General features: G+C 43.3%; 1 protein-coding gene across 1 annotated transcript; it reads right to left on the bottom strand.

Annotated features, from left to right (window-relative positions):
* Nucleotides 1-334: 334 nt before the first annotated feature.
* On the bottom strand, nt 335-8,389 carry ASMT (acetylserotonin O-methyltransferase). Its single transcript, XM_009958015.2, has 8 exons — nt 8,318-8,389; nt 6,311-6,485; nt 4,976-5,105; nt 4,066-4,134; nt 3,433-3,551; nt 2,504-2,644; nt 1,148-1,270; nt 335-546 (listed from the first exon to the last, which is right to left on the bottom strand). The coding sequence occupies exons 1-8, from the start codon at nt 8,387-8,389 to the stop codon at nt 335-337; spliced, it is 1,041 nt and encodes a 346-aa protein (XP_009956317.2).
* Between the last annotated feature and the right edge of the window lie 2,648 nt (nt 8,390-11,037).

Here is an 11,037-nt window from a genome sequence, read left to right as displayed (position 1 = left end):
TTGCTTTTTTCAGATACAGTGTTAAAATCAGAAAAAAATTGAAAACATCTGAAGCAGACACACTGCACATTTCTTTTGTGGGTTATTTCTTGTGGAACAGGTGTTGATTTCTTTCTCTCCCTTCCAGATCCAAAAGCAAGCCCTAGTCAGGCTGCCAGACTCACAATCCACACACACTCAAGATCTATCATTAGTGGTTCTCCTGACAATGCATCAGCTTACAAAAAAGTTAGCTGCCTTAACTAAAAGCTAAGTTGATGATTCCCCTCTAAGAAGAGAATATCGTGTTTCTCCATTCATTCTATCTTGTTGGGTACATAAAAGAGGTACCATATTATTTCCTTCCTAAAACAGCATCATAGAGTTTTCCAGTCCTCTTGACTCGAATCTCTCCAAAGCCAGCTGCTTCAAGGAGCTTGCTGTACTCCGCTGCTGTTCGCTCTTTTCCTTCTGTCTGGACCAACATATTCATTGAATACAGTTGGGTTTCTAAAGGCCCACTTTTATCTTCATTCAGAAGCGATTCAATTAGCAGCACTCCACCGCCTGCTTGAATAAAGAGAAATAGAATGAATGCTGAGCTTTGAGAAGACGAGATCTTTTTCAGCTGAGTTATTAGATCCTAACCTTCAGTTTCAGGAAGAAGCAGTCTCTACATTAAGTCATGTCTCAGCATCACAGCATCAGAGCCTACCTCTGCTTGGCTACCTAGGTATGGACATACCAGGGCTGGAAATTTCCCATTTTCCCCTGCTGAAATCCACAGAGGATTACTGATTTTGCTGAGAACTTGGCTCTGTAGACAGTGCTTTCAAATTTCCCAGGGTTCAATGTGATGCCTAATGGGATTTTTACTGTGACATATACACGTCTGTATAAACAATACCCAAAATCCCTAATCCTTATGCCTAAATGCCTTGAAAGAGGAGTCCCTGTAGGGAAGGAGACTAAAACTGGAAGTCAGATTAGAAAAACTTTGACTAGGTCCTGTTTGGCTCAGCTGCACGTGGCTGGCTTAGGAAAGCAAAAGACTAAACCACGAAACACCTGTGCTGAAACTCTGCCACCCGAATTGAGCATCAAGAGTGGTGTGCTTCACGTTACTGATAGGCAGGAGTCTCTCTGCTCTTCAAGAGCTCACACCTACCAGGTTTGCAAGCCTTGTAGACTTTTGCCAGCAGTTGCCTGCATTTGTCATCATCCCAATCATGCAGTATCTTGGATAAAATATATAGTTCAGCTTCTGGAATTGAATCATTAAAGAAGTCTCCTGTAAAGCAAGAATATATGTATTACACAAAACCCCCAAAACACAGAGGGCTGAGTTAAGCAAATACTTTCAGTTCTGTCTGATTTCAGACTCTAAGCTTGCCGCATCCATCAACCACATCAGACAGCAACAGAGTTAGCAGGCAAAAGTCCTCCGTGTCACTGCATAGGGGATTTTGTTCTTGTTCAGTCTCAAGAAGGTCTGAAATGTTCAAAAGCAGCAGCTCATCTGAAACAGCCTTTGATACACAGGTAAGCATTTGAGTCTAAGTTTTCTCCAATGACAGGAATTCAGATTCATAAAGCGTTAAGAAGAGGAGACAGTTTCTCATCTTTTCTGTCATGGAAAAAATTAAATAATTTTCCCTTATCTAAGTAAATTTTCAAAGACCTTCAGTAACCACAGAGCTACATGATAAATCCATAAGGAAGAAACAGACACCACTTCCTAGCACCAGCTTCATCATCATGCCTTTTGTTCAGCGCCTGGTGTACCTCATTCAGATTTTTCTCTCTGCATCTTACTTTGTCATTTCCACTCCTATTTCTTCGTACTACTGGCACACATAACATGTCCTGTGTTTCTCCATCTCCCTTCCTCCCTCAAGGCTTCTTTCCCCTCTCTGAGCTTCAAGAAATATTAAGTCATTCCGATACTTTGAAGGCTTTTGTAAACATTAAAAATTAAATCTCCCTCCACTCATTTTCATCATAGATGGTGCAAAGACCATGCAACAGCTATGGACTGAGCAAGAGGAATGTGAGCTAGCTCACCCACATTCAAAACGTGAAATATCTTAAGACTTGAAAGTCAGTCAATCGCGACCAGAGAAAGAAAACCTCTTGCTCAAATCAGGCCTGGCATCTCGCACATCTGCCAGGAGGTCTGCACAGGAGAAAAGGAAGTGTTAGGAAGATTTATAACATGGCATGGCAGTTTTTTCAAAACTGCAGGAGTGTTTTTGGCTTGGGTTTTTTTTTTTTTTTTTCTGTTAAAGTAACGTTGTTCTGAAGAAGTCAAATAGTTCTGTTCAGGAGTAAACAGCTTCTGCATGGCTGAAAAACCAAGTCGTGTCTCTGATAAGAGACTCAGGCTGGGGAGGCTGCAGTCTGGGACACTCTGCCCACATAAGGGGCAGCTGGAGACCTGAGCCTCCAGCATGGTACCTCTGAGCAGAGACAAGGGGCTCAGGAGCAACAGCTGTGACAACACTACACCGCTGTCTGCACATACCTTCATGGAAAGTGATCCGACGCTCCTCAGGGGGAACAAATTGCTCTTTGGCCACTTTCACAACTTTTGGCAGGTCGTAAATTGTGACCATGGAATTTGGGTACAAAGAAACACACTCCCGGGCCAAAGCTCCTCCGCCTCCTTTGGAAAGAGCAAAAGAAGGTCGGCACTGACACAAAACCAACCTGTTCAGCAACACCTCCATGAAGCAATGCAGGCAATGGTGCATTCAGCCTCATGGAATCTGGCAAGGTACATTTACTCCCCACAGGTTGCTGAAAGGAAAGAGGAGGAACAGAAGAGGCCACCATTATCAATTGCTCTGCAGGAAGCTCTGGGGCCCCCAGCATCCAGGCCTCTGGGGTCAGCCCCAGCCCTTACAGCTCTTATGCAGCCCCTCAGCCACACCCAGCTGTGGACGCTGGAAGGCGGCAAATGAAAAACAGAGCCGCCAAACCAGACGCTGGAGAAGCAGTTATGGAGCCCACAACGGAGCCTGAGCCATTCCATGAATACTGGCAGCACTCAGCAGTGCTGGGACAGAGGGGCACTGCAGGGTAAGAGGCTGCAGACAGACAGTCTCTCAGTGACACTGACTGAAGGGCAGGAGAGAAAGAGTCCGACACCAGAAGAATGTATTAAGCAAGGCAAGAAAAAAATGCCAAAGCTGCCACGTAGGCAAGGGGTTGGGCCACTACTCACACAAATGAGGCTCTGCAGAGAAAAGCATTCAGGTTCCTAATGCTCTTACCACTCTCACATTTCTCTTTTTAACCCAACCAAATCAGTAAAATGCTCCCTTTATTGCTGAGATATGTCTTGCTTTCCATTGCTGTTCCCATTGTATAAGATGGAAGTTATTTTTATTTTCAGAGCTTGTAAAAGAAGACATTTCAGAGGCTTGTTAAAGAGGTTCTACTGATACTCACCTCCCAGGTCACAGATCTGCCTGAAAGGGGAAAGGTCAAATGCAGCAAGAACATCTCTGCCACATATGCTCCATACTGAGTTCTGGCCAGCCATAAATTTCATCATTTCTTCTTCTGATCTAGTAATGCAAACAGACACAGCACATAGAAAAGGTAACTAACAATAATATCCTTGGTGATTCTTATCATGTAACTGCTATTATGGGTTTTAGCTTCAACACTAATCTCTGTTTTTATTGACACAAAATGCATTCTCTATAAACCTACCTTGAGTCTTACGGTAGCAGAAGGGTACAGCTATGCATTCATGCATTTAAATAGGGAATTCAGACTAGTGAAGTCCAACTGTGTATTACACTGCTAATTCTCAGGCTTCCAAGGGATTTTTTTCCTTCAACTACCATTGCCTCTGTGCCAGAGACCTGTGATACATTTTTCAGAATAGGAAATTACATACTTCTATCCAAAATATCAGTGTCTCAGTAATGGATATCGTTGAGAAAGGAAAACACTGCATGGTGGTTCTGATGAATGGGATTCTCACATCATCATATTGTCCTGAGCCATAACTAAAAACATTAATTTTATCTACAATAAGAAAAATGAAATTTCTATAGATATGCTAATGATTACCTGTACATTGCTCCAAAAGGGTCTTTAGATGAAATGCCAAAAGCTCTTTCATATTGGTTTCTTCCTTCTCTACAATAGCAACCAAAAAGGCATATGAGTGTGGATTTCTTTCTCTTTTACCCCAGACACAGCTCGTGGCTGTAGTTTCAGCTAGCTCATCACTGTGGAAGGTGCTTAACTTTGTACAGAATATATGCCAGCCTGTTTGTAATGGCTGTAAAGGCAACCTCATTTGCCACCCTGAAATATGCTGATATATTTCTCAACCTTTTCCAAGAATGACTGGTTCTTTTCAAGGCCAGGTTGGATGGGGCTTTGAGCAACCTGGTGTAGTGGCAGGTGTCCCTGCCCATGGCAGGGGGTGTTTGGAACTAGATGGTCTTTAAGGTCCCTTCCAACCCAAACCATTCTGTGATTCTATGATTTATGGGAACATGTCTCAGGTAAAGGTACAAGACTGGTGCAATCACCACTGTCACACACACCATGTTTGATCATCAGTTGCGCAGACGGGAACAAGTAAGACTGCAGGCCCATATTAAGGTGTACTCCTATGCATCTTTGCAACAGAACTATCCTTAGCCATCATTACTCATTATCTACTTTGTTGATGCCTCCTCAAGTAAGCGCCACTGTAATGATCAAGTGCTTTCCTGAAGGTCAAACACACAGAAATCTGATTCCTAGATCATCTCTACCATCAGAAGAAAAAGGAAAACATGAACACACATAAATGGAAAACAAGAAAAAACAAGAACATATATTGGCTGCTTTAAGAGCCAATTTTTTTTCTTTCCGAGAACCAGGCAGCATCTTCACTGTACCCCTCCCCAGAAACACACCACTCAGAGAAGCCACACAGATGCCGCAAAGCAGTCTGCCACAGACAGCACACAACGCTCCTCCTTACCTCACAGCATCAGCCAGGTAGTGCCAGCACAAGTAGACTGTATTGGAGTAATACATCACAATATGGTACTGAGACTTGGGACTTGATTTTGTAAGGTAGATGTTGGAAATTTCTGTGTTTCTGTAGAGGGCTAATGGGTGAAATAAATATATTTACTAGCATGTATGATATACTACCTTGGCAAGCCTATTGTACAGCACAGTATTTATCACCAGAAGATGTCTATATGACCAAAGACACAAGCACATTGCTTCCACAATCAATCCTTCCACTGCAATAAGCAGTGGGTGAGGACTGCTGAAATGTGTATTGCCCCATTCAATGTGAGTAGACACTATCTACCTACACTTACTCCAGCACCAAACATTTCTTTCAAGAACAGCAAAAGGAATCCCTTATGAGTGTCACCATTTACATATGCGCTTCTGCTACCAGAGAAAGCTTTTGGTATGCTCTATTTAAATGAGAAGCCCTTGCAGACAAGTCTTTTTTCTGATCACCAATGCCAGTGGGTGGGAGACAAGTCCCCAAAAGAGCATGCCAACCACACCTAGCCTCCCTCAGTTCACTAGGGAAAGACCTTCTGAAGTCAGATGAATGCCTTAAGAACTCACAGAAAACTCCCCTGCTTCCCCCAATGCATCTGCAGTGGCACCACTCACCCACAGGACTGGAATACAAGGGGAATATAAAAGACAGATCCTGCTCTCTCTAAAATATTGTAAGCCCTAAAACAGGGTAAGGCAACACAAGTCAGAGCAGGGGACACAACTTGCAAGACTCTGGCTAGACCTGACCAGCTGTCTGATAGCCACAGATCCTTTCTGACCACACGGACTCAACGTTTCTGGTGCAAGGGAAAGCTTACCTCACCTCTCAGTTCAGATCAGCAACCTAGCAAAATACTTCACATGGTGTTAAAAACCCAAAGAAAAATAAAAAGTGTTTTTAAATCATGCTGTTGCCCAGCCACCCTGGCATTTTGTTTTGAGGTTTAAAATCATGCCCACACCTCAGAGTTTTCTTGAGACCAGCTCTGCAGAGACCCTGAATATCTTCTCCAAGGTCACCTTGCACAAAGGCTCTTGCACAAAGAAGTTTAGGGATATAGAGCCCTTCACCTGGGTTTTACTTTATACCTTCAATCATGCTGACATTTGCTGCTTCTCTTTCAGCTGAAAAGGGGATAGTGTTCCCAAGTAATTCTCTTCTCCTTCCAGCTACACTAACTGGCCTAACACTAGCTATCATCTCTCCCCACACATCTTGCCTCACTTTCAAAATCATCAGAGGTTTAAGTCTTTTAGCTTCTTCCCCTTCTTCTGCCTTTATTACCTCCTTCTTGTGTCAGCTCTACTGCCAAGAGCTTCAATCCCACGCAGGCGTCCAGCAGTCTTTCTATTCCCATGGTGCTGGTACCCAAGTGCGCAGCAATGGCTTCTGAAGACAGAGGCTCTCTTGACTCCAGCAGAAGATCAAACACCCCCAGCTCACAGGCAGTGAACATAACCTGGGGTACGAAAAGGCAGGAGTGAGAGATCAGGTGAAAGCACCAAAGCCTACTGCATTTCTAAAGCTGCTTTGTTGGAGAAAATATACACGTAATATTTTTTTCATGTAAAATTATATTTCATATAAACAAGTCCAATGATTAAACTGAAGTTTCTCTGAACACCAGTAATACCAGACAGTTCCTGTAGTGCACCTTTTTTTTCATTTCTTTTCCTTTTCTGGCAAAGCCAGACAATGTTTTTGGCTCACAAAGGTTCACATTTAGAGACCAGGTTTTGGGTGTGAATGTTCCTGCCTCTTTCTTAGTTTCAGAGCACATTCTCACAGTCTCTCTTCTTTTTGCCTGGAGAGCACAAAAGCAAGACTGGGTGGTGGTGTGTTTTTCTGTTGTTTTTGGTTTTTTAACTAAGCTTCTAATATACGGCCCAGTGAACGCTGGAGACTCTCCTGTGGCTTGCAGCAGGAGGGAATATTCCACTCTATGTACCCTCTTTTCAGGGACTGATGTGCATGACTACAGTGGTCTCCCTAAGGCGGGAAGGTTCCTCTCAGCCAAAAGGACTGCCTCATTCAGACCAGCAGAATTGCCCTGTCTTTTCATAGAGAAGGTGTATAACATCTACAGAAACTCCCCTTGACCTTTAGAGAGACATACGTAACCATATATAAGAAAAACACCCTTCTTTAGCTGTACACAGTCAAGTTTACAAGTATTCGCCTATTTCTCTGGCCATACAAGCACTCCTAAAACAGTAACAAAGGTATCAACTCAATTGACTGCCTGTATCTACAATGACTTGACAAAATCCAGGTGAAGCTCCTTTTACCCTCAGTAAGAACATGGTTTAATCAAAGTTGAGATCGTTTCTCACAAACATAGTACCACTGTTAACCGGGAAAGCGCTGGGCACTCCCCTTTCTCACCAAGCAAAAGGATTTTTCATTATCCATTTTTCCTCTCTTTATTGTCAGCTCTGCCTTTCAGGAGCCTTAGGATGCAACAGTATTCATGCAACCCAAAGAGCATTCCTTCTGTTATCATGTTGGCCAGAGGTGCAGCAAGGGTCAATAGGAAAGGTAACTAAGTAGTAAATGAGGAAAAACTCTCCGGTCTCCACTGCACTGGGTATTATAATTTTATGCCCATGTGCTTACACACACAGAAAGGCAGGTAACATCAGTGAATAAATAAGGAAAGTGGAAATACTAGTTCTATGTTTGTGCCTTAATCAAATACTGTTTGGAAGAATAGTCATTATATCAGACTCCTTCTTTCACCTGAAAAAAGACAATACACAGAAGTTCTCAAGCTCAGCCTTCTGCATAATACATACAGACAAACCATGGGAGAGGGAAGAATATTATTTGAGAAGATGTTTGAAAAATCTTGTTCTTTGCATGGCATGACAGGGAGGGAGAAAGGCAATTCAACTCAGATCTCTGTTTCTCAAACTCCGAAAATGAAAAGTGGGAAGAAATCCCACCACTGAAGGAACCTTCCACATTTAGGGCAGTCAGACAGCAAGCCCTTCAGCTATAAACCCCTGTGTTTTTGTAAAGCCTCATGCAGAGACAAGGTCTGCTCACCCAAGCCCCCAAAGGTCAGAGATAAATATCTCAATAAATGCTAATTCTGTCCCGAGGGGACAGGTTGCTTTCAAAGCTTTTTTGTCTTCAAATTTCCTTCCTCCCTAGATGAGCAGACAGGATGCTTTCAGATGAGATGGTTTTTGTTCCAAAGACTTACGTTCAGGACCTAAAGTGAGATCTTTGGGTATTTCTGTCTGCATACTCTTAGACATCTATCCAAGACTGCGTTATATTTCTTACCTTTGAGACTAAAAATCCACTGCTGTATTGCAAGATGACTTGAGGGTAGTCAAGGTCTTCTGTGGAACCCATCTTCTTTCTGGACTGAGGCACAGATTCTCTGGTCCTCTTAATTTAAATAAGCTGCTTTCCACCAGGCACAGGGCACACCAGCTGATCCACTTAATCTTATTGCCTCTGAGAAACACACTGGTTACAAAACACGTTAGCCAAGTTATTTGGTTTTGATGGGTTTTTCTGCCAGCTTCAGCTGTTTCTTTGGCTCTTCCATCATCAAGTACAAGGCTAAAGAAGCAGCGTGGACTAAAGCTCGTATTGTCAGTTCAGCAGTCGGTTAATACGCTGGTACTTCAGAAGCACTGGAAAGCTTGTCACAAGCCAAACAGAAATCAGTACGGAACAGCATCGAGAACCTGAAGTCGGTGCAATGTACCAGGAGTTCGTAAAACAAAGTGAAGCCTTACTCAGGGCTTGTTCAAAAGCAGCTTTTTTCCATTGGACTGGCTTTTTGATGCTGGAGGACTTCCAAAAAATAGAAATCTTTACATGTGTCAGCCAGCCCAATGACATGACACTAGAGGAAAGATGACAATTCGGCAACATATTTCTTCAAGTGAAACGTGGACATTCCCAGGGTTTTAAGAGTGAAGGAATATCAGCTCAGCTCAAAGTGGTCACAATATACTCCTGGCCAAGCCTGGCATCTCCCTTGGCCCTAATTCCTCTCACCCCTCACTGAAGCGTATGTACAGCACTTACCTTCACCATGCTGAATCAGAGACTTGCTCAGCGCCAGGCTTCAGGTCACATACCCAGGACCTCAGACCTTACCCACGCAAGGAAAATGACCATCATAACTACTACTTAGCAGGCAAGAGCTGCCAAGGAAGTAATCTGAAAGCAGAGTCCACACAAGGAGCTGAAGGAGAAGAAAGCATCCCACCAGTCTGTGTCTGGATAATTTCCCCCCAGGTGGGGAAAACCTGTGTGTGTTTCTCTGGCCTGGTTTGCAAGCCATGCCAATGGCAAGGGTAAAAGAAACACAGGGGTGTAGCCAGAAGGAAGATGAAACTTGCTATGAGTGGCACAGGTCAAGGTGACCCTGGGGCTGGCAGTAGGGTACACCCCACCCCTAAGTGCAGAAGCAGCCAGTCCAAAGAGAAGCTGTAAGAGTCTGTTTGTTGTGCTGCTTTGTCACAGTGACCAGTTTGCTCTGACAATGATCACTCAGGTAAAGCCTACAAAGCAATGCCTGTTTGATAGCAGCATCACAGCGGGCGTGCCCTACTTGTGCTTTTCCATGTTTTGGCAAAGCAGGGTGCTGAGGGACGACAAAACGTTCCGTATTTTCCAGCTGGCTGCCACAGGCTTCCTCCTCTTCTCTGCAAAGCTAACCAGGGGCATGCAGAAAGTCTTTGGGAAGAAACAGTGAAATGACTGCCAAGTGCCAGGCGTGGCATGGATTTCAGCTTTATACAGAACACACCTCACAGGTATTCTACCAGAAAATTAAAACCCTGGATTACCTTCCTGAAACCTCTTTGCTCCACTGCCCATTGCTCCAGCTTGTAAATGCCTGCCATCTTGCCTTTTTCAGCAGACACTGCAACTCTCAGGTGAGAAAAGACCCTTTCCATCCAGGAAAGACTCACAGTTTTTATATCACACATTCAGTGACCCTTCAGGCAACTTTAAATGAGACCTGACTTAGGTAATACAGTGATGGCAAAATGTTACAAAATAGCATTTTTTCAGCGGTAGCTTTCTCCATGCTTCTGTGATTAAATTAATAGGCAAAACTGCAGCAATGCAGTGATCAACACATAGCTCAACATTTTGTGTACATTAGCTTGGGTGTGTTTAAAGACTGCACTTTCCAGTTTTGTCTGAACACAATATTTTAATTTTCCTTTCTTAGGATGTAGGGTTGTATTTATATGCTACTGCTGAAGATTACTTCTGTGTTTCTCTCTTGAACCTGCCTCATTTTAGAAGAAACAGATGAGTATAAAGTTTTCCACACGTTCCTTCTGACCATTTTGTGGATGCAGTGAAACTGAAACAAAATGTGGAGCTTCCAAACCCCCTTGCTTTCTAAGGCTCATCACCGAGGTGGGAGGCTGGGTGTGGCTGGGTAAGGATTCCAGGATGAAAACTCAGTAACAACCAAGTGTTATCAAGCAGGCATTCTTTATTGCAGCACCGGGCAGCACTTGGGATTGCTCCACCGGAGTGGTCTCACAGAGTAGCTTAAGTACAGTTTAACTTGTGCACATTCGTTACATTTCTCAGAATTAGTTGTAATAGTCAGTACTTTCCTAGAAATCATTACTGTATGCTAATAATTTGGAACATGCACAGTTAAATTATAGTAGGGGGTCTCTTCTCCCTCTGGTCGTCCGTAGTCTTCTTCATGTTGTCCTTTCTTTAACCCCACGCAGCACGCATGCTCAATTGTCCTTTGAACATCTTTTGTGTCCCCTGGTCTCATGTTTTACTTGGGTGTTTTTCCAAGTTCCTGTTATTTACATATGTGGGTACATCTGTCTCTTATAGACACCAAAGATCACATAAACTGTTCTCCCTTGACACAAACACATGATAAAGTTCCCTGTATCCTAACTGGTAAAAATATTGTTCTCCAGTGTAAACTACAGACAGAGGGTATAAGATCAAATGGTTCTCGAAGACTAAACTACATAGTTTAAACCAAACAGGCT

The sequence above is a fragment of the Leptosomus discolor genome, chromosome 1, assembly GCF_034619465.1.
Source record: "Leptosomus discolor isolate bLepDis1 chromosome 1, bLepDis1.hap2, whole genome shotgun sequence".
Classification (NCBI taxonomy): domain Eukaryota; kingdom Metazoa; phylum Chordata; class Aves; order Leptosomiformes; family Leptosomidae; genus Leptosomus; species Leptosomus discolor.
The sequence above is the reverse complement of the archived record's forward strand: the minus strand, read 5'-3'. Positions and strand labels throughout refer to the sequence as shown.